This window comes from Labeo rohita, chromosome 5 (assembly GCF_022985175.1).
Source record: "Labeo rohita strain BAU-BD-2019 chromosome 5, IGBB_LRoh.1.0, whole genome shotgun sequence".
Taxonomy (NCBI): domain Eukaryota; kingdom Metazoa; phylum Chordata; class Actinopteri; order Cypriniformes; family Cyprinidae; genus Labeo; species Labeo rohita.
Genome location: NC_066873.1, coordinates 45,566,066 through 45,591,394, shown reverse-complemented (window position 1 = coordinate 45,591,394; position 25,329 = coordinate 45,566,066). Strand labels below are relative to the sequence as shown.

General features: G+C 26.3%; 2 protein-coding genes across 3 annotated transcripts in view; both read right to left on the bottom strand.

Annotated features, from left to right (window-relative positions):
- LOC127165447 (myotubularin-related protein 3) overlaps positions 1-5,670 on the bottom strand; it is a 28,470-nt gene extending 22,800 nt beyond the window's left edge. For both annotated transcript variants that reach the window (XM_051110092.1, XM_051110093.1), the window contains exons 1-5: positions 5,523-5,670; positions 4,197-4,260; positions 2,032-2,095; positions 1,881-1,940; positions 211-327 (exon numbers count right to left, since the gene is read on the bottom strand). In XM_051110092.1, the coding sequence (XP_050966049.1) occupies positions 211-327; positions 1,881-1,940; positions 2,032-2,034 (180 nt within the window). In that variant the 5' untranslated portion in view covers positions 2,035-2,095; positions 4,197-4,260; positions 5,523-5,670. The remainder of the gene's footprint in view (positions 1-210; positions 328-1,880; positions 1,941-2,031; positions 2,096-4,196; positions 4,261-5,522) is intronic.
- A 3,187-nt stretch (positions 5,671-8,857) lies between these two features.
- Positions 8,858-24,570, bottom strand: cux2a (cut-like homeobox 2a). Its single transcript, XM_051110094.1, has 12 exons — positions 24,290-24,570; positions 23,417-23,448; positions 19,364-19,529; positions 19,226-19,284; positions 19,101-19,140; positions 18,848-18,893; positions 16,787-17,191; positions 16,171-16,254; positions 13,804-14,274; positions 12,286-12,474; positions 10,629-10,887; positions 8,858-9,386 (listed from the first exon to the last, which is right to left on the bottom strand). The coding sequence occupies exons 1-12, from the start codon at positions 24,443-24,445 to the stop codon at positions 9,152-9,154; spliced, it is 2,142 nt and encodes a 713-aa protein (XP_050966051.1). The 5' UTR covers positions 24,446-24,570; the 3' UTR covers positions 8,858-9,151.
- Positions 24,571-25,329: the final 759 nt, after the last annotated feature.

Genomic DNA, 25,329 nt, shown 5'->3' with positions numbered 1-25,329 from the left:
GCACAGCAGAGAGACTCCGCCCACAGGCTCTTCTGATTGGCTGTCATTAGTGATTGACATTTTCGCATCATGTGGACAGACCGGTTGCTCATCGCTGCAATCTCATCATGTCGTGTCTGGAGCGAATACTGTTCTGGTTCAGATATTGTCGTTCACGCATGTATCTGTACCTGATTGTCAGGTGTTGTTGTGTATAAGAGAAACACTCACATTGATGATGTTGTCTTGCAGTTTGATGTGAAGGCGGTAGCTGGTTAAGGCAATGACAGACTCTTCTGCTCTCCCGACATGTTCCACACACTCGCCGTGCAGCAGCGGGAACGGGACCTGCCGTTACACACACCACTACTATCAAATCAGGTTGATTTCTCACAAATATTTTGACTTTCTGCACTTTTCTGGATTCTGGATTAATGGTTCAATTTAATTCATCAAAAACAAATCATAATCAAAAAATGGAAGTACTCAAAAAGCAAAAAAAAAAATCTAAAATCGTCAAAAAAATGATTGAAGTGATCAAACAATGAAAATACTCAAAAAGCTTTTTTTTCTGAAATCATCAAAAAAATTAGTGAAGTAATCAAACAAAATGGAAATACTCAAAAAACTATTTTTTTTCTAAAATCATCAAAAACGTATTGAAGTAATCAAAAAATGGAAGTACTCAAAAGGCTCTTTTTTCCTAAAATCACCAAAAACGTATTACATTTATTAATTAAAAAAATGGAAATATTCAAAGAAAAAAATGTTCTAAAATCATCAAAAATGCATTGAAGTAATTACAAAAATGAAAGTACTCAAAATGATTTTTTTTAAACCATCACAAATTAAAGTAATTAAAAAAAAAAAATGGAAATACTCAAAAAGCATTTCTTTTTTTTTTTAAATCATCAAAAATTCATTGAAGTAATCAAAAAATGGAAGTACTCAAAAGGCTTTTTTTCCCTAAAATCACCAAAAAATGTATTAAAGTAATTTAAAAAATTGAAATATTTAAAGCAAAAAATGTTCTAAAATCATCAAAAATGTATTGAAGTAATCAAAAAATGGAAATACTCAAAAAACATTTTTTTCTAAAATCATCAAGAATTAAAGTAATCAAAAAAATGGAAATATTCAAAGCAAAAAAAAAGTCTAAAATCATCAACAATTGAAGTAATCAAAAAATGGAGGTACCCAAAAAGCTATTTTTTTTCTAAAATCATCAAAATTGATTGAAGTAATACAAAAAATTAAAGTACAGTAAAAAAAAAATTCTGAAATCATGAAGCAAAAATTGTTTTGTTCCTAAATTCCTTAGTTTTTTAATTTTTCTGGATTCTGTTTTTATTTTTTAATTACATTTTAAGAATCAAAAATGACATACATATCAATACAATATTTATTCATTACTACTTTTTTAAGAAATTCTGAGTTGTCTGAATGTAGATAGATAGATAGATAGATAGATAGATATTTTTTTCCAGAAATTGTTGTATATTTAATTTAAGGGTTTTGTGTTTTACAATTTAGTAATTTATTATCAAAAAGGGTGTCAATTAAAAGAATAATTAATCTTTTAAAATGTAATCAAATGAAATTTGAAAAATCCTTTAATTGTTTGCCAAACAAAGCGCAATTATTTTTATTATTTATTGTTATTACTACTTTTAATAAATTGTATTACTAATATTTCTACTATGTATTATTATTATATTACCATATAATATACGGTTACACTGTAAATTCCATTTTCTGACTTGATTCTGTTCTCATTTTGCACACTGCAACATTCAAAAGGTTTTTCATTACCTAAAAATGCCTCAAAGAGGAGCTTAATGAATGATGAAAACATATGTAATATTATTTAGATCTAATATGATTCTAAAGCGTTGTGATACCTGCTCGTCCTCCTGTACGGGGCTCCCATGAGCCTCCAAACTCTGCTGCCCCTCTTCAACCTTCAAAACACAAGCGTGCCGTTTGTGAAGAGCTGTCAGCAGTGATATGAGAGCAGTGTAAGCTCACGTAAAGCAGGGTTAGAGGTCTTACCATGACCCCGGGACGGCGGGCAGAGAGGATCACAGTCCCACAGACGGCAAACACACCGACCGACCTGAGAAACACAGGACTAACATTTACTACAAGATATGAAATCACTGAATATAATCATCATTTCACTGTAAACATCATTTAGGTTTATTTTAAATTATAGGTTTATATATGTTTAATTATTTGGCTGATGCTTGTAAAAACAGGACTGAACTGCTGATATCCACTGACATAATGAAACATTTCATAATCAATGAGTCGTTCAGCTGTTGCTGAATCATGACGATCGTTTCAAAGCAGATCAATACCGTGACGCCGTTCGATGAGACTGAACCTATAGATCGTATGGATTTACCTTAAACAGGCACTTCAGTGATTCAACACTAGAGGAGTAAATCTAACTCCAAAACAAAACAATGATCAATTACATTTTACATGAAGAAAGTAAAGACTATTTTAGTACCATGATTATTTTCATCTCAATGCAAATTCTCATTACTGTAAAACTAAGTAAATAGCAGAGTCATTATAGTTGAAAACTGAAACTATTTAGAATGTTTCCTTTACCTGAAATAAAATAAGTTCAATAAATACTTCAGCTTGTTCGTAATTTTCATATCATTTAACTTGATCTACTAAAAAACTAAAATTGAAATAAAAATTAATAAAAATGATATATACATATAAAAAAGAATGTCAAAAAAAAAAATACTAAAACTGAAAATACAAAAGTATAAACATAAATATAAAAAAAATCTCAAAATATTAATAAAAGCTATAATAGTATTTCAATGACACTGTGTTATATAAAATAAAATAATATATAATTATGTTCTATTTAATCAGCACAAAGCAGTGAATGAAAGCAAATACTGTCATGATATAAAAATCATTTACAATTTAAATATATTATTTTTTGCATTATAGTAATCAAAATGAGTTTTTTAAATAACATTAATATTATGTCAATACTGAAAAAATGTTAAAAAAAAAAATAATAATAATAATTAAATATTATATTATATTGCCATTATAGGAACATTTTTGCATTACTGACATTAGTATATATGAATTGTTGTTTTCACATTTGTGGTGATTATTTTCATGTGCAGATTCACATTAGTATAAAACAGGCTATATAGCAGTGTCATTATAGTTGAACACTGAAACTAAAATGTAAACTATTTAAAACATTTTCTTTAACTGAAATAAAAAAGTTGACTGAAATTACAAAAAAAAAATTAAAACATTTTATTTCAGCTAGTTTCTCATTTTCATATCATTTAACTTGATGTAGTAAAAAACTAAAGCTGAGATAAAAATGAATAAAAATGATAGACAAAAAAAAAACAGAAATGTCACAAAAACACACAAAACAAATGACTAAAAGTATAAACTATAATATAATTGTATCTCAATGATACTAAAATAAACTGTATTATATTAAATAATATAATATACAATTATGTTATATTTAATCAGCACAAATAAATGAATGAAAACACATACTATCATATATAAATCCTTTACAATTTAAATATAAAACTTTTTGCATTATTGTAATTAAATGAGGCTTTTTTTTATATTACAGTAATGACATTTTAAATCATATATAATTCATATGTCAGTAATGCAAAAATGTTTAAAAAAAAAAACAACAACATATATTATAAAAAATAATAAATTAAATTAATTATTATATTACCCTTATAGGAACATTATTACATTATTAAACATGATTTTTTTTCCACATTTGTGGTGAAATATTTTCTGACCTTGACCGTGACCAACTAATTTTGACAACAATCTACAAAGCACCTGACAAAGAGATTTATGAATGATTTTACAGGTGTCATGTAAGGTCTCGCCGATCACAGAGACTTAATAACTGCAATGTGTCTTATCTTATCTTCAGAAAAATAAAACAAAAATGTGTAACAGGATTTTCATGTAATACAATTCACATGAAATGAAACTGCATTAATTTCCCATTCCAAACCACCTCAAAATCTGATCATATATCTGATCAACTATGCAGAAATTACGCCAGTTAACTCGACCCGCGGTGAACCGCAAATCTTCATCTGTGACGCACATGCACTAACATGCACACATTCCATACACTGCATTTCTGACACATGATGTTACAGTGAAGGTCTACAGACCTGCTTCTGGCTCTGGATCTGGATCTGGATCTGGATCAGTCGGTCTGTGTGTCGAGAAAACGCTCTAAGAAAGAAAGAAAGTCCGCAAGAGAGAAGAGGTTAAACATTAAAAACAAATTAAACATGCAACAATCAGATCATGTGACAATGCAACACATTTCAGTTTCATTTATCACATACTGTCTCACAAACAACTTGAGGAAAAACAGGAAGCAGAATAAATAGAGAAGTTTAAAAACAATGACCGATGATAAGAAGTTTGTTTTATGAAAAACCTAGAGCTCCGACAAATCAACTTCACTTAAACAAGGCTTTATATGTTCCATTTAATGCCATAATTATGAATTTCTGCTCTTATTTCAGACCTTTTAAAGGTGAAGGGTGAATTAAGACCTTTTTAAAACCAGCAGAAACTCTGATTAATGCATGTCAGACTTACAGGAGTAAAGTAGGCCATGTATGACCTTATACAACCTAATCAGAATTCATAGTCAACCAATAACAAACAGGAGGGTGGATTAAAAATAAAACAGGTTTTGAAGGACAGGTCAAACCTGAGCAGCGTTGTAGTTCAAACGCACGCACACACACAGATCCGTGGCTATTCATGCTGATGGGAATGTAAACTAATCAAAGAACATGCAAAGAAAGGTCATGCAAACAAAAAGCCTTGTTATGCTGTTCCCGACAAGCTAATATTAACTGACAATATCTGTTTGCTTTCAGCAAACCACATATAATGACAGATATGTTATCATGGTTTTCAACAGCTCAATCCTGCAGGAACAAATTTACTCAAAGTGCTCTACAAGAGCATCTAATCTCACAATGATCAATTTGCAAAGGCAAGACAGATAAAAACAGTTCTTTATTTTCACAATTGTCTATTGTGAAATGCTAAAACACGTCTGTTGTGCATTAAAACCTAGTGATCTGCCTGTCTAGACAGCAGTTTTGTGCATGTAGTGAACTGTCAACTCAGTCTAGCTGACTGTAAACGCACTGGTGATGCATACTAAGGCAGTAAACCAAGTATGCAGTCTAAAAAGATGCACTAGATAGCCAGAAATGTAGTTTAGCTGCAGGTTTGACAGTGATTAAAGTGGCCTAAACTGACAGCTCGACCTGCTGCAAGAACTAGCATCAGTGCATTGATTAAACAGCTCCTGTGTGCATCTTATTAGCTGTTAAACTTAATGTCTGTCATTAGATGTTGATGCTAGCGTGTGGTGTTATTGTTTATGTTTGTTGTTGTTGTGGAGGGCGGAACCCGTCCGCCCGGCACCGAAACCCGTTAACAAAACGCTGCAAGCGCCGCACACTCACCTGCTTCACGCGGTAGCCGCAGAAGACGCGCGCTGTTGTGGTAAAATCGGAGTGAAATCAGAAAAGAGCCGCTAAACGGAATGTAAACATTGAGAGTAATCCGCTCTACACCGCCATGACGCTCCCCTCTCAGCTGCGGCTACTTCGGTCATGTGACGCCGCGACGTCATGACGCAATCATGAACGAGCGCGTCACGTGACGGACGTTTGTTTTGGCTTTAGCGGAGTTTGATAGAGATTATTTTTGGGGGGGCTTTCATCTCTTCGTTTTGTTTGTTTCTTGTTTATTTGTAACTGTTCTCAATTTGTTATAAGGTGTGTGTGTTGAATTTATCTTTTGTTGTAAATTATTTTATTTGTAATTCCTTGACAATGTTCCTTTTGTAATTGTTGCTCGAGCATTAATTTAAAAAAAAAATTGATAATAAACATAATGTAAATTTAAATGAATGTAAATATTGATTAATGAAAGTAAAATAAAATATTAGTGATTTTATGTATGTATTAGTTTATTATTTTTAATGAATTTAAATACATTTATATCAATTTAATAGTGTTTTTTAAAGGTTGTCATGATTTTCAATTCATAACAGAAATTGTAAACTTTTTTTGGTAATAATTATGCTATTTCCAAGTGTAAATTTCTTATATATATACACTACCGTTCAAAAGTTTGGGGTCAGTAAGACTTGTAATAGTCTTTAAAGAAGTCTCTTATGCTCATCAAGGCTGCATATATTTGATTAAAAATATAGAAAAAAAACAGTAATATTGCAAAATGTTTTTACAATATAAAATAAAGTTTTTTATTTTAACATACTTTAAAATAGAATTTATTCCTGTGATGAAAAGCTGAATTTTTATCAGCTGTTACTCCAGTCTTAAGTGTCACATGATCCTTCAGAAATCATTCTAATATGCGGATTTATTATTAGAATGATCAATGTTGGATTAATATCAACAGTTGTGCTGCCAAATATTTTTTGGAACCTGTGATTTTTTTTTTTTTTCAGGATTCTTCCATGAATAACAAGTTTAAAAAGTACAGTGTTTATTCAAAATATAAATATTTTATAACAATGTAAATTATTTATTATTAACTTTTAATAAACTTTTAATTATTAACTTAATACATCCTTGGTGAATAAAAGTATTAATTTCTTAAAAAAAAATAAATAAAAGAAACAATAAAAATGTACTGACCCCAAACTTTTGAACGGTAATGTATGTATATGTATGTATGTATATATAGTCAGTGTTGGGAAGGTTACTTTGGAAATGTAAGAGGTTACAGATTACAAGTTGCTTGATTTAAAATGTAATAAGTAGTGTAACTTTTCAATTACTTTATTAAAGTAATGTAACATATTACTTTTAATTACTTTTTGATTACTTTTCTAAATTTCTAATTTTTTCAACTGTTAATCATTTTGAAACATTTAAACCAAGCAGAGTGAACCTTACAGTAGCACTCAACACTGATTACTGTCAGACTTTCAAAATCCTTCATCACTTGAATTAAGATTATAAGTAAGGGATAATATACATCTTTATTTTGCGACAACAACTGGCTGAATGTACATTATCCCACTTATTACACAGCTGCTTGATAGATTATTTAGATGTTTTGTGTCAAAATTATTAGACACAAAACACTGATCTGAGTTGAAATATTTGAACACAAAGCTTCCATGAAGAAATCAGTTGCTAGAAAACGGCAAGTTCAAACTAGACATTTTTTGGATGCAGTGCAGTCATACCACTTTTCTTAAACAACATTTCACCACATAAATAATTAAGTAGTAGTACTAGTTTGTTAGTTATCTTATAATCCATTACAATGTACAAAAAAAAAAAAAATGGCAGCAGCTGCGTTTGTATGAAACAATAGAGCAAGTCCACGATACCAGGATGACAGAATTAAGAAATTGTCCACATAATATTGAATTAAGCTTTAATATTTTATTAGCTAACCAAACACAAAGCTTCCACCAAGAAAAATTATCAAGCACATAGCACTGACTTAAGTTGCCCTGAATGAGTCTGAGCTGTGTAATAATTTAATTTAAAGCACAGCCACCACAAATTCAGACTTGTTTTTTTCTTACTTGTTTCTTTGGAGCTTTTTATGCCTTTTAGTGTGATAGGACAGTAGAGAGATGACAGGAAAGAGTTGGGAGGAGAGAGGGGAGCGGGATCGGCAAAGGACCTCGAGACGGGAATCGAACTCGGGTCACCGTGAGCGCAGTTGTGCTATATGTCATAACAAGATCATAACATAAATAACATCACAACAAGAAATAGTTTAATAGCTATGATACTGGGTTTGAAATCAAATGTTTGCATATTTATGACAGAAAACACTAGCATCTAACAATGCCTTGGAAAAAACTATCTTAAAAAATAAAGTTTATGCATAAACCCAAATAGGAAATAAAACAGTTATCGAATAAGCATGTGTCCTAAACTCCTGAAACATTGGTATCTCATTTTAGAGCAGTCAATGCAATTTATAAAAGAAGTCAATTAAGTCAAGTGGGGGTGGGTGTGTGAAAAAATTCAGATGTAATCCCCTTTGTAATCACTGGCATTTTTCAAAAGTAACTGTAATTAAATTACAATTTTTTTCTCAGTAACTGTAACTAATTACAATTACATTTATTTTGTAATTAAATTACGTAATTCCGTTGCATGTAACTAGTTACTCCCCAACACTGTATATATATGTGTGTGTGTGTGTGTACATAAATATATATATGAACGTGTATATATATGTGTATATGTATGTATGTATATATATGTGTATATAAATATGTATATATGAACACATGTATGTATATATATGTGTGTATATGTGTGTGTGTATATATATATATATATATATATATATATGTATATATATGTTGTTTTTTTTGTTTTGTTTTTTTACCTTTATTTATATACCGCCTTTAACAATACAGAATTGTGACAAGGCAGCTATGTCTTTAATGTTTATATATTTTATTAATAAATTTCAGTTTTAGTTACTTTAGTTAAACTAAAAGAAAAATTGTTATTTTTTATTTCAGTTAACATTTAATTTATTTCAAGTATATATATATATATATATATATATATTAGTAAATCTGTTTGGTCTTGAGTTAAATCACTGGCAGTATATTGTAGATTGTTTTAATAAAATGCCATTGTTCATTTTTTAAAACATTTATATTTACATTTATTTATTTAGAAGCCTTTCATTAGCATCATAATTCAACAAATCATATACATCAGTCAGCAAAAGGGACTTTCATTTATTAGCAAACATCATTGTTTACCATTTAGTCACCAAACCAAACTGAACATAAATGAACTTACGCAAGTAGTTATCAAACAAATACACAACCAGCAATTATTCTTTAGTCATACTAAAAAATATAGACCAATTTGGCCATTCAGGGTTTATTTTTCATTAAACTGAACAATAAAAATAAATGAAAAATATGAATTTTAAAAAAACACTGAAATTGACATTAAGTTGTGGTCACACTTAGAGATCAAGCAGTGAGAGGATCGTGTGAGTTCATGAAGATCTTGTGATGTTCCTGAGATTGTTCTTTATTGTTGGACAGGTAAAGTCCTTGTTCATCTCACAGATCTGAAAGATCTTCAGTTTTCTCTCTCTTTACACTCATGACAGACTGTACGCCGACAGAGACGTGACTGTGTTGTTCTCTCTGTAGATCTGCATCCTCTTCCGTGTCTCCATCGCTGGGTTCCTGTTTGATTCGGACTAAACTGTCTGAAACCGGCCTTGAAGCCGCTGGATTCTGAAATGTTCTGGTTTGTAGTGGTTCTGAAAAACCATCTCGTCTAATTCTAGACCTGTTAACAGAGAGAAAGCAAAGGTTTGTGAATTACGTTTTTTTTCTTGAACTCTATAAGAAGATTTTGTGCAAGTTTGAAGGGCTCATATAATATTTTTTTTTCTCCTTGAACTTAATTTTTTTTGTACCAAAAACAGAATTTTGCTTTTGTTCATCTAGATCAGAGATTCCTAAATATTTTTATTACCCAAACCCCCTAGACGTAAAATACTTTCATGAAAACACCTGACATTTTAAGTTATTTCTATAATTTAACATCACATTCATTTACTTGGTTCACAGATGTTGGTTAATGGTCACTTCACATTTAATTTTGATGTTTTTTGTTTTAGAATGATTTTGTGTGTGTATATATATATATATATATATATATATATATATATAATATATTATAAAATATATACAAAAATACTTAATATTTTATTTCTTATTAGAATTATTTTGTGTACTATTTTTCATTTGTCAGAATATTGATGTTATTTATATATATATATATATATATATATATATAAAATTTTTATTTATTTATTTAGAATATAGATTTATATATATATATATATATATATATATATATATATATATGTGTGTGTAATATTTATTCATATGTTATTTTATATTAATGTTATGTAATAAATAACATATTTAATATATTAAATGTATATTTAATATATATTAATACATTAAGGTTATTTTATTAATATGTAATTTTATATATAAATTGAATATGAATAAATTTTATATTTTGTTATTTTTTATAGTATGTGAATGTGCATCTCTCTCTCTCTGTATACATGTAATCAAAAAATAAAATATTTAAAATAATTTATTTTAAGTATATTTAATTTTACTTATATTTATCTTTAATTATGCAATTAATATATTACTGTTGTAAATCACAATTGTCAAATAAAAAATAAAAAAAATGGTAATTATAAGCCCAATAATTGTTTTATTTTAGACTTCAAGTAACAATAATATTTATATTTATGTCTTACATTCCTCACTTTCAAACATTCAAATTTCAAGCTCATATTTTGGTGGAATGATGGTGAAATGCTGTAAACATCTATTCACAGAAATGCTGGAAAATTGTGTAAATAAAGTGATAATCAAACTAAGTTACATCATGATTTTATTTCAACTCCTTTACTTGATTTCATTTTTAGCTTTTCATCAACTCACAAACCCCTGATGTAAACTGAGCTGTTATTATCAAAAAAAAAATCAAGCTGTCACTAACCTGTGGTTGTAGAACCAGTTACTAACAGTACTAGTCTGAAGGCCTAGCTGTGCCGCGAGTCTCTCCACAGTGTATGGAGACGGATACGGCTCCGTCTGATACGCCGCCATCAGCGTCTCTCTCTCCTGAGGACTGAGGATGACACGCGGCTTCTTTATCACATCACACCGTCCCCAACCATCACAAAACCTGTGTCCTCTTGCGTCCAACGTCCTGTGTGAATCACAGTCTGATCCAATCAGAGAGCGTTTGAGACGAGCTGCGAAGGAACAGACATTGAACACTAATGAGGATCATTTAAAGGGATAGTTCACCCAAAAATGAACATTTGCTGAAAATATGTTCACCTTCAGGCCATACGAGATGTAGATGAGTTTGTTTCTTCATCAGATTTGTAGAAATGCGTCATTGCATCACTGTCTCACCAACGGATCCTCTGCAGTGAATGGGTGCCGTCAGAATGAGAGTCACTGGAGGAAGCGTTATTTTGGGTTATGGACTCACTTATTTTAGTGTAAAATGTCTTTGTTTTAAAAGCTGGATTTGTTTCAGCTTTTGTCTTCTCAAGATGTTAATCAATGGACTGGAGTTGTTTTGTGGATTATTGTGATGTTTTTAATCAGCTGTTTGGACTCTCATTCTAACGGCACCCAGAATGAGATTTACAATCACTAAATTAAAATATTTTTATTATAAAAACACAAAAAAATGACTAGAACTGTAAAATGTAAATACGGGGGACAAAAACAAAATAAAATGACTAAATTAAAATATTTTTAATTATAAAAACAGAAAAATTAGTAGAACTTTAAAATTAAAATAAAAACAGGCAAAAGCAAAATTAAAATGACTAAATTAAAATATTTATAATTATGAAAAACACAGAAAAATGACTAGAACTTTAAAAGTTAAATAAAAACGGGGGAAAAAAACAAAGTTGCAATTAGTAAATTAAAATATTTATAATTACAGAAAACAGAAAAATTACTAGAACTTTAAAATTTACATAAAAACAGGGGAAAAAATAAATTAAAATGACTAAATTAAAATATTTGTAATTATAAAAACACAGAAAAATGACTAGAACTTTAAAATTAAAATAAAAACGGGGAATAAACAAAATTAAAATGACTAAATTTAAATATTTTTAATTATAAAAACACAGAAAAATGACTTGAACTTTAAATTTTAAATAAAAATGGGGGACAAAAACTAAATGGCTAAATTAAAATATTTTTAATTATAAAAACAGAAAAAATTAAGAGAACTTTAACATTTAAATAAAATCAGGGAAAAAACTAAATTACTAAATTAAAATATTTTTAATTATAAAAACAAAGAAAAATTACTAGAACTTTAAAATGTAAATGACAACGGAGGACAAAAACTAAATTACTAAATGACTAAAATTAAAATATTTTTAATTATAAAAGCAGAAAAATGACTAGAACTTTAAAATTTAAATAAAAATGGGGGAAAAACAAAATTAAAATGACTCAATTAAAATATTTGTATTTATTTTATTGCCACCCGTTCACTGCAGAGGATCCGTTGGTGAGACAGTGTTGGAATGACACATTTCTACAAATCTGATGAAGAAACAAACTCATCTACATCTCAGATGGCCTAAGGGTGAGTAAATGAAACACATGTTTACCTCTCTGGTCCATTTTCTTTATAGCGTTGAGCTTCTGGACCTTTTGAGGGTCTTGGAGCCACAGATGCATCCGAACGAAGTTTTCCTTTCCTTTCAGACTGAGTTTCGTCCAGGGTTTGGGGTGCGACAGCAGTTCAGACACCGAGCTTTGTGTTAAACCCAAAACCTCTTCGCCAAACACACGCTGACCTGCCAAAACAACAATAATCAAGAGCAGCACTATTAAATATAAACAGATATAAAACAATTCATCTTGTAAGTCAAATGTAAATGTACAACTTTTGGTACATTTCATGCCAAAAACAATCTTCATCTGAAATTATTTTATAAATTATAAATTAGGTTCAGTTTTTCAACTTTATCAGTCACCAAAAGGGACTTTATTAGCAAACTTTCTTACCATTGTTTACCATTTAGTCTCCAAACCAAACTGAATACATGTGAAATTACGTAACATTAGATTAGTAATCCAACAAATAAATAAATAAATAAATAAGAGAATGTACTTTCTTTACATTAAATTATCAAACATTAAATTACCAATAAAAATATGGATGAAAAAAATAAATTACTGAAATTTGAAATCAAATGTACAATTTTTGGTACATTACACGTCCATTGATGATAATCAGAAATTGTATTATTTATTATTTAATTAATAATGTTTTCTTTAAATATATCATATCTAGCCTTTATTTTTAGATCTTTTTATTTAATTTTTTATTTTGTTTTTGTTAGATATTTAAATGTCTATATAGTTTTAATTTATTTTTATTTCCATTTTAATTTTAAGTAATTTAGTACTTTAACTTAAATGTATTTATTTCAGTTAGTTGCCAAGTCAAGGTTAATGTAGTTAATCTTCAAATAAAAAAAAGTTCTTTTAATAAAATAAAATAAAATAAAATAAAATAGGCAACACTCTTCATTATCACTTAGTTTATAAAACTAAAACTAAAACTTATAGTTTAATAAAACTATGTAATATGTAATATATATATATATATATATATATATAATATAAATATATTAAAATAAATATATTAAATTAATTAAAATTCTAGTCATTTTCTGTGTTTTTAATATATATATATATATATAATATAATATATATATATATATATAAAATGACTAGAATTTTAAAATTAAAATAACATTTAATTTTTTTTTTTTAAATGTAATAAAAACTATAATAGTATTTAAATCATATTAAAATAATAAAGTATAATATTTAAAGATGTTTAAGTTTGTTTTCATCTAATATTTATATTTTATTTTTATTTGAGGTTTATTTTAATTGCGGAAAAAAATATTTATTTATTTATTTATTTATTTTAGTCAACAATAACAACATTGCTTCTGGTCTGTAGACTCGTGTTCCTCAATCATGCACCTTTTTTCCAGCTGTTTTCTGCTCCAGCAGGTGGAAATGATGCATTAGATCAGTACTGATCTGAGGAATCATTAATGTCTGAAGCACAAACTCTGATCTCTATTGAGCACAAACTGAACACAAACCTATGTTGTTGATCATGAGAGTTTCTTTGACTCTCTGTGTGATGCTGAACGTGTCCAGATCCAGAGACTGAAGCTCAAAGCTGCTGCTGACGGCGGTCGGACATGAACGAGGTCTCTCACGCGTCTCTGTGTTCTCCTCAGACCTGCTAAACACCTGCGCTCTCTGATCCGGATCTGCTGGAAGCGTCTGGAATGAGCGGCTGATAGAACACGGAGAAACTGAGGGCTCAGAATCTTCATCCAGTTCACATTTGACCTTCTGGATGATGCTTTGGACAAAATCAACCGGGGACTGAACGCTGGGCTCCAGCGTCCCATAATCCTCCTCTTCCTGCCGGACCGGTGCATCACACGTGTCGTTCGTCGCAGGCGTCTGCATCTCATGTTTGGCCTGCTGCAGGATGTTCCTGATGACGTTGTCTGACGCGTCTCCATCACTGCCTCCATCATCGTCATCATCACCATCCAGCACTGAAACAACAAGGACAAACTCAAGATTTAGGACTGTCAGTACATCAATCAATCTCAGGTAATCTTCAGATTTTGCTAGAATCACAAATTTAAATTCACTGAATTTGCTCAATATCTTTAATGTTTCTACACAGCTTTAAAAAAGTTATTTTTTATTAATTTAGTACTTCAACTTCAACTCATTTCAGTTAGCTGCCAAGGCCAAATTTCTAATCAGTGTAATAATAATAAACTTAAAAATAGTACTTACATTTTCTAAAAGAAAAAAAAAAATGAAAATTACACTTTGGAAACTGGCAGAAAAAAAAGAAAGTATTATATTTTTATTTCAGATAATGTTTGTTTGTTTGTTCATTTTTATGTTTATGTATATTTATTTTTCCAAGTTATTTTTATTTCCATTTTAAGTTAGGTAGTTTTAGTACTTCTGCTTAATTTTAGTACTTCAATGTAATTATTTCAGTTAGTTGCCAATATAATTAAGATAATAAAAAAATTAATTAAGATAATAAAAAATGTTAACTCAAAAAAAAAAAAAAAAATCAATCATCTAAATAGCTTTATATATTTATTTCAGTTTTAGTTATTTTGTTATGTTAGGTTAAAATAAATAAAAAATTATCATCTGGAAAAAAAAATAAATAAAATTAATTGTTAATAATAAAAAAAAAAAAAAAAATTTAAAATCTTTTATTTCAGTTCATGTTTATTTTTAAAAATATGAATAAAATATAAAAACACTTCTAAATACGGTTTATTTGTATTGCTATTTTAGTTTAAGTAATTTTAGTACCTCAACTTCAACTTATTTCAGTTAGTTGCCAAGGCAAAATTTAACTAGTTAACTAAAACTAAATAATAATAATAATAATAATAATAATAATAATAATAATAACTTGAAATAAAATAAATGTTAAATGAAAAAAGTCTAGAAAGTTATACGGTTTAATTTTTAATTTCAGTTCATTGGAAATGTTGCTTTGGAAACTGGCAGAAATAAAATAAGTATGTTTTTTTAAAATATTAATAAAACTAATAGTATCTAAGTCATACTAAAAGAATAAAGTATGATTTAATACCAAAATGTAATAATTTAGGACTTTAAAGTTTGTTTTTCATCTAATTTTTTTGTTGTTGTTTATTTAAATTGCTGAAATTGAGTATTATTATTATTATTATTATTATTAGTTAACAATAACAAGACTGCATCTCCATCATGCAGAAATAAAATAAGTAGATTTTTATACATTTTATTTCAAATAATGTTTGTTTGTTTGTTTTTTAATATTTCCAAGTATTTTTTTATTTCTGGTTTAGTTTAGTTTTAATTAAAAAAAAAAAGTCATTAATCATTAATTGAGATAAAATAAAAGTTACCTAAAAAAAAAAAAAAACAACTAAACAGCCTTATATATTTATTTAAGTTCTTTTATTATGTTAGGTTAAAATAAATAAAAATAGTATTTTATCAGTATTTTATCAGAAATAAAATAGGTAATTTTAAAATGTTTTATTTCAGTTAATGTTTATTTTATTTAAATTAAATTTTTAAAAATAATTCTACATAAAATATATTTTTATTGCTATTTTAATTTAAGTAATTTTAGTACTTCAAATGAAACTTATTTACTTCAGTTATAGTTGCCAAGAAAATGTTTTAAATAAGGCTTATTTTAGTTGATTAAAAAATAAACATATTATTTCCGAATGTTCCAAGGCAACAAAGAAACTTATTCCATCATGCATTTAAAAAAAAAAAAAAAATTAAAAACATAAATGCATTAAATGTAAATAATAAATCCCAAACATTGCTGTGTTAGCTCTATTAATAATTAACAAAGAATAATAAGTTATTTTTTAAATAGTTGTAAATGTGAGATGAGAGGCTGAACTGACTCTGCAGACGACTCTGATCCAGAATCTTCCTGATCACGTCGTCTGAGTTCACGTCTGGAGGACGAACACACGGGACCAAGATGCCTTCAGAAACCAGACACAAACACACACAATCTGATTTAGACAATCAACATTCACTGGAAAACAAAAACAAAACACAATCCGACAGCTGACAAGACAACATTTCTTCTTAAGTAATATATATATGTATATATATATAAACTAAATAAAAAAAAACACTTACCAAAAAGCTGAAATAAATTAAAATGCAATTTTTAAAAATATACTAAACTACTAAAATGTACTAAAAAAGCTTAAAGATAAATTGAAATCAGAATAAATAATTTACAAACAAAAACTAAATCAAAAATTAAAATCATTTTTAAAAATAAAAACTACAAAAAAAGCTATTAATTAGCTATTAAGATATTAAGTTGAAGATATTATTTGATTTAAAAGAAGCTAACAGAATTTACCATTAAAAAAAAATAATGATAAATCTAGATTTTTTTTTTTTTTTAAATTTTGGTTGCCCTATTTTTCTTTCTTTCTGAAAACAAAACAAGATGTATCAATGAATATCATTATTGCATCAATACTCCGTCCATCCTCTCACCTCTCAGTCTCTCCTGGATGACGCTGAGCGTTCGGATGCTGTGCTCATCGGACAGGAAGTGCTTCATCCTCAGGAAGGGCTCTTTTCCTCTGCTGGTGAGTTTGCTCCAGGGTTTGGGTCGGGCCAGTATGTCGCTGACGGTTCCCTGAGAGAGACCGAGCACGTAGTGACCGAACACCCGCTGGCCGATGTTGAGGCGCTGAAGAGCCTCTTTGACCTGCTGAGCTAATCGAGTCGTGTCAAACTCACACCCGTCATCGTCGCCACCGGAGTCGCACTCCTCTTTGATGAAGCTCTGGAGGCTCAGAGATGATGAAGATGATGATGACGATTCATTCAGCACTTCCTCCTTCCCGACGGAGGGATGAAACTCTGGAGTTTTTACCTCCGTCTGGATCACACGATCTGACAGTGAGCAAACGTATGAACACATCAGACATACAGTTACATTACTGCATTTTTTCTTTCTATGTGAATTAGACTGTACCATGTAGATTTTATGTTTGTTTTTAGGATGGGTTACACTGTATGTTCAGTTTAAAGAGCTCACGTTGTAGCAGGATTTACCAAACTGAGGTCTGTGAGTTGATGAAAATAAAAATGTAAGTCATTAAATAAGTAAATGACTATTTAAAGTAAATAAATAAAACAGAAATATTTTATTTGAAATAAATTAACATTAGTTTAAATAATTTTAAAGTGAAAACAAATCAAAAATCACTTAGTAAAAAAACTAAAATGTTTTATTTTAAATAGATTAGAACAAATAATTGTAAAATAAAAACATCAAAATAACACACTTGCCAAAAAAGCTTAAAAATATTATTTGAATTTAATTAAAATTGGAAAAACTCATTTAAACATAAAAACTACTAAAAAATAAAAAATGTTTTTTTACCACAAAAATTAAATACATTAAAAAAAGAACACTTGCCCAAAAAATCTGAAATGTTTTATTTTAAATCATGTAAAACATTTTTAAAAATAAAAACTACTAAAAATAAATATTCTAAAAAAAGATGACATGGAAATGTAAATTAGAATACATTTTAAAGTAAAACAAATAAAAAAATAAAAGACGAAATAAATAAGCAGAAATAATTTAAAAATAAAAAAAAAAACGCTAAAAACAAAAGCTGAAATGTTTTATTTTAAATAAATTAGAATAAATCATTTTAAAATAAAAGCAAAACAAAAGCACTTACTAAAAAATATAAATATATGATTTGAAATACATTAAAATGTAAATAACTAATGTAAAAATAAAACTCGCTAAAAAACTAAAAAGCTGTTTGTATTTATTTTTTATAAACAATTTTATTTTTCATTTTAAGCTGAAATATTTTATCTGAAATAATTTAAAATCATTTTTAAAAATAAAAACTACTAAAAATAAATGTACTAAAAAAAGCTGACATTTTATTTGAAAAAATAAAATTAGAATACATTTTAAAATAAAACATTTGGTAAAAAGTGAAAACAAATATTGTAAAATAGAACAAATAAAAATAAAACACTTACTATAATATAAATATATTATTTAAAATAAATTAAAATTGAAATACCTCATTTAAAAATAAAATTAATTAAAAAACTGACTAAAAAGCTGTTTTTTTTTCAAAAATGTGTTTTTTATTTTTTATTTTTAAATGAATTAAAATAAACCATTTTAAAATAAAAACTACAAAAAATAAAATATACTAAAAAAGCTGACATTTTATTTGAAAAATTAAAATTAGAATTAAATAAAAAAAAATCTTAAAAAATAAATCGAAATTAGAATACATAATTTACAAACAAAAACTAAATCAAAATAAAACACCTACATGTTTTATATGTTTACCTGCATATCATGTGAATAAACGTGAATGTATTTTTCAATTATTAATATACTAACTTTAAATATCAGAGAGACTTAAAGTAAATATTTAGGCTTAAAGGAAATTGGCTGACAAAAAACAAGACTGTGTTCCTCATCAAAACAGGCAAACAAAAGGAGATTTCGGGCAGAATGTCTGAGCTGCTCTTTTCCAAATAACAAAAGTGTGATAAAACACTCACCATTATCAACAGAGACAATCCTGACATCTGATGGAGGAGAAAACACCTGACAAAGGAAAAAAAACACATGAATTAAATAACCAATGTGAGTTTATGACACTCATTGTTCACCAATAGGTGGCGCTGCCAGCAAACGCCTCACTTTAGAGCACAATCTCAATCAATGGATTCAGAAACTTACATACTATTAGTATTTCTGTCATATAAATACAGTATTTAGTGGAAAAGTAATTGAAAAGCTTGTTTCTCGTACCGACACATCATCTGTAGTTTGCATCAGCGTTCGAAGGCTCCTGAAAGTCACAATAAAGAGACGTTGTGATCATTTGTAATATTATATTATTGTTGATTATATGAGGAGGGAATGTATTTGTGTACCTGAGCTCAGTTTTGATCTTCTCATAGTCCTGCTGGGATTGTAACTTGGCCTGAAGTCTCTAATGAACAGACGGGACGTTAGTGTGAATGACTGAACTCTTTCTTTAATAATCACTCTTCATAATGAAATGTTTCTACCTCTATGTGCTGTGATTTATTGGCCAGTTGCTGCTGCAGCAGAGCGACGTGATTGGCCGATCGCTCCTGGACTTCCTGCAGCAGACGCTGAAGTCGCCGGACTTCCTGTTCCAGACGCTGAATGTCTCGATCTCTCATCGTGACCATCGTCTCCAAATCAGCAGAGCTACAAATCAGTGAGATCAGCTTCATTACCAACTTAATTTTTTTTTTTTTAATGGAGACATTTATATTTTGTAGTATATTTAGCATATTTACATTTATATTGATTTACTTATATATTTATTAGTAAATTTAGTACATTTATATTTAGCGTTTACGTTTTGTTTATTTACATTTTTATAATTGCATTTATATTTAGCAATATATTTAATATATTTATTTATTGAATTATTATCAAATTATTATTATTATTATTATATTTAATATATTTATTTATTTATTAATACATTGATATTTAGTAGCAAATTTAGTACATTTTATATTTAGCAAAATGTTTAGTAAATTTAGATTTATGTTTAGTAATATATTTAGTATAGGTACATTTGTTTAGTAGTATTTATATTTATATTTATATTTTGTATTTAACAATATATTTAGGGTTTAGGGATTCTTAGTACATTTCTAGTTAGTAAAATATTACATTTATATTTATTTACATTTATATTAAGTAATATATTTATATTGAGTATGCTGACATTTATATTTAGTTGTATATTTATTATGTTTACATTTATATTTCTTTACATGTAGGAGTATATTTAGTACATTAATATTTAGTATTACATTTAATATGTTTACATTTAAATTTACTTAGATTTACGTTTACTATGCTTACATTTACATTTATCAATATATTTAATATATTTACATTTCTATTGACTACATTTACAATTATATTTAGTACATTTTATATTTAGTATATTTAGATTTATTTTTTTTTACATTTAGTATTTTTAGTACATGTACTTTTATATTTAATAATATATTTACTATTTTTACATTAATAGATTTACCTACTTTTAATTTAATTACATTAAATTTACTTTGTTTAAATTATTTTATATTTAGTACATTTACGTTTAGCAATACATTTTGTATATTTACATTCATATTTAGTAATATATTTAATATATTTACATTTAAATGTATTTACATTTATAATTTAATGAGTAGCACATTTAGTAAATTTACATAAAATTACATTTAGCAGTATATTTAGTAAATTTATATTTAGTTATATTTTGTATATTTAGCTGTATTTTCATTTTAGTATTTTTAGTACAATAACTTTTATATTTAGTAATATATTTAATATATTTATTTATTTAATTATTATCAAATTATTATTATTATTATTATTATATTTAATATATTTATTTATTTATTAATACATTGATATTTAGTAGCAAATTTAGTACATTTTATATTTAGCAAAATGTTTAGTAAATTTAGATTTATGTTTAGTAATATATTTAGTATAGGTACATTTGTTTAGTAGTATTTATATTTATATTTATATTTTGTATTTAACAATATATTTAGGGTTTAGGGATTCTTAGTACATTTCTAGTTAGTAAAATATTACATTTATATTTATTTACATTTATATTAAGTAATATATTTACATTTATATTGATTTACTTTTATATTTTATTAGTAAATTTAGTACATTTATATTTAGCGTTTACATTTTGTTTATTTACATTTTTATGTTTGCATTTATATTTAGCAATATATTTAATATATTTATTTATTGAATTATTATCAAATTATTATTATTATTATTATATTTAATATATTTATTTATTGAATTATTATCAAATTATTATTATTATTATTATATTTAATATATTTATTTATTTATTAATACATTGATATTTAGTAGCAAATTTAGTACATTTTATATTTAGCAAAATGTTTAGTAAATTTAGATTTATGTTTAGTAATTTATTTAGTATAGGAACATTTGTTTAGTAGTATTTATATTTATATTTATATTTTGTATTTAACAATATATTTAGGGTTTAGGGATTCTTAGTACATTTCTAGTTAGTAAAATATTACATTTATATTTATTTACATTTATATTAAGTAATATATTTACATTTATATTGATTTACTTTTATATTTTATTAGTAAATTTAGTACATTTATATTTAGCGTTTACATTTTGTTTATTTACATTTTTATGTTTGCATTTATATTTAGCAATATATTTAATATATTTATTTATTGAATTATTATCAAATTATTATTATTATTATTATTATTATTATTATATTTAATATATTTATTTATTTAATTATTATCAAATTATTATTATTATTATATTTAATATATTTATTTATTTATTAATACATTGATATTTAGTAGCAAATTTAGTACATTTTATATTTAGCAAAATGTTTAGTAAATTTAGATTTATGTTTAGTAATATATTTAGTATAGGTACATTTGTTTAGTAGTATTTATATTTATATTTATATTTTGTATTTAACAATATATTTAGGGTTTAGGGATTCTTAGTACATTTCTAGTTAGTAAAATATTACATTTATATTTATTTACATTTATATTAAGTAATATATTTATATTGAGTATGCTGACATTTATATTTAGTTGTATATTTATTATATTTACATTTATATTTCTTTACATGTAGTAGTATATTTAGTACATTAATATTTAGTATTACATTTAATATGTTTACATTTAAATTTACTTAGATTTACGTTTACTATGCTTACATTTACATTTATCAATATATTTAATATATTTACATTTCTATTGACTACATTTACAATTATATTTAGTACATTTTATATTTAGTATATTTAGATTTATATTTATTTACATTTAGTATTTTTAGTACATGTACTTTTATATTTAATAATATATTTACTATTTTTACATTAATAGATTTACCTACTTTTAATTTAATTACATTAAATTTACTTTGTTTAAATTATTTTATATTTAGTACATTTACGTTTAGCAATACATTTTGTATATTTACATTTATATTTAGTAAACTTATATTTAGTAGTAAATTTAGTACATTTTATATTTAGCAATACGTTTAGTTTACTTACATTTATATTTATTTACATTTTTATATAGTAGTATATTTAGTATGTTTACATTTATATTTAGTAATATATTTAGTATATTTACATTTACATTCATATTACGCAGCATATTTAGTACATTTACATAATACATTTTCATTTAGCAATATAGTACTTTTACATTTATATTTAGTAGTATATTTAGTACATTTTATATTTAGTTATATTTAGCATATTTAGATGTATATTTATTTACATTTAGTAGTATTTTTAGTACATTTACTTTTATATTTAATAAAACATTTACTATTTTTACATTAATAAATTTACATAATTAAATTTATTTAGTTATATTTCGTATTTAGCAATATATTTTGTATATTTACATTCATATTTAGTAATATATTTAATATATTTACATTTAAATGTATTTACATTTATAATTTAATGAGTAGCACATTTAGTAAATTTACATAAAATTACATTTAGCAGTATATTTAGTAAATTTATATTTAGTTATATTTTGTATATTTAGCTTTATTTTCATTTTAGTATTTTTAGTACAATAACTTTTATATTTAGTAATATATTTACTATTTTTACATTAATAAATGTACTTACTTTTATTTATAAATTCACATAATCAAAGTGACTTAGTTATATTTAGTATTTAGCAATATATTTAGAATATTTACATTTATATTTAGTACACTTATATTTGGTAGTATATTTAGTACATTTTATATTTAGCAATACATTTAGTTTACGTACATTTTTATATAGCAGTACATTTAGTATGTTTACATTAATATTTAGTAATATATTTAGTATATTTACATTTATATATTTTTACATTCATATTGAGTATGTTTACATTTATATTTACTATATTTTACATTTATATTTATCATTTAAAAATATGTAAATATGCCTCAGGTTTGACAATGACCAAAGTCTTTATAAGAGAAAAAGAAAGTCTTACGGTGGTGACGCTGCAGTAAACACACACAGATCCTGTAAATATGAAAACACAAACTTGAGCTCAAAACTAATAAACATTCACTAAACGCCATAAAAACAAGCAAACTAACTCTGATTTACTGTGGATATATGAGACATTACTGTACGTCAGACTGTTGACAAACAGAAACTAAAATACTTTGTATTGTCTCTTTTTCATACATTTATATCTGTGATTTCAGTCAAATATTCATCATGGTTATTGAAAAGATGCAAAGAAAAATCTATTTAGGTCAGTGTGATCAGATTCTGTCTGTACTGAACTTACCTTTGACGTGCATAGAAATATTTTACAAAAATATATATAAAGAAATATTTTACACTTGTATAATGACAAATTATGCCACAAAATGGCACTGTAAATGCGTAAATTCCTGAAACAAGGGATTTAATGAATATATAAATATTTTATTATGTACACTGGCATCTAAAAGTCATTTTTAAGCATTTTGAGAAATTGATATAATAAGAAAAGTGCTGAATTTCTATGGGACTAATCGAATGTAAATAAATGAGTGTCACTGATCATGTGACTCTTTGTTCAAACATTCAGATTTTCTTTTTCCACTGAAGCTCAAGATATTCTTTGAAACATCTCAAATCATGCTGGGGAACATGATCTTCAGGTTTTGATCACGTCATGACAGACAAAACAAATACTAAGAATATTTTGTACTTTAAAATGTGTCACAAAAAATACTAAATAATCAAAACACAGGCTAAAAAGGCTCATGTTATTCATCGAAGACCCATATACTGACTCTATAATCAAAGCATCAAAACATCTCGAGCTCCTACAAACATTGAACCAGAATAAAGCTGAAGCAGCACGTACCATGTGTTTGTGGAAGCTGCTCTTGATCTTCATGTATTTCCATGCAGAGATGCTCCTGACGCTGAGCCTCAGCAAACTAACATCAGACCAGAACAGAGACGAGAACAGAAGAGAAGAGGGGAGGGACAAACACAGCCAATCAATACCCGCATTCATCCAGACAATCAATACCTGCAAACAAAGAGCTCAGTCAATTCATCAATACATCTATAGACAGCAGCTGACGGGGGAGGAGACTAAATCAATCAATCAATTCATCAATCAATCAATCCATCAATCTAGAGGAGACATGCATTCAGCTGTATGCATGAGCAAATGTGCATACTGTAGGTCAGCATTTACATTTTCACTTTTTAATGACCTTTTAGAGTCATAAAAGTACAGTTATTCCATGTAGTACTAATAAAATGTATAATATTATAAAATAAAAAATAATAAAATGTACATATTTTGTGTAGTTTACCTTGATGTACTAAAAAACTATGGTTAGTTTTTAAAAAAAATATTTATTTGTATTATTTTTTAGTAACTGTAGTACTTTAACTTAAGTCTGTTTAAAATTATAGAAATGTCAATAAAAGTTATTCAACATTTTCATTTAGTTTAAGGTTTTTTTCAGGTTTATTTTATTTAAATAAATGATTGTTATTATCTTTTACATTGTTTTATTGTTTTTATATTTCTAAATCATATTTCTAAGCAAGTTTTTTTGCTAATTTGCGAACTATATATATATAAATTAATTATAATTATAAGTAATATAAAATTATAATTAACTATAAGTAATCTATTTAAAATGTTACATTCTAAAACGTTATTCACCATTTTCATTTAGTTTAAGTTTTTCATATATCTTTTTATTTCAGCTTTATTTTATTTTAATTATTAAATCATTTTAGTAATTTTACTTTTTTTACTTTTTATATTTTATTTTACTTCAACTTAAATTATTGTGATTGTTTTTATTGTTTTTGATATTTCTAAATAATTTTAATCATATATATGTTTTTTTTATAATTTTAGTACTTCAACTTAAATCT

Excerpts from the sequence above, each read along its gene's own strand:
- cux2a (XM_051110094.1), bottom strand. The coding sequence starts at position 24,445 with ATGAATGCGGGTATTGATTGGCTGTGTTTGTCCCTCCCCTCTTCTCTT. Across the intron at positions 19,285-19,363 it reads ATAAATCACAGCACATAGAG|AGACTTCAGGCCAAGTTACA; the intron begins GTAGAAACATTT and ends TCTGTTCATTAG. Across the intron at positions 12,475-13,803 it reads TCTCATGATCAACAACATAG|GTCAGCGTGTGTTTGGCGAA; the intron begins GTTTGTGTTCAG and ends TTGTTTTGGCAG.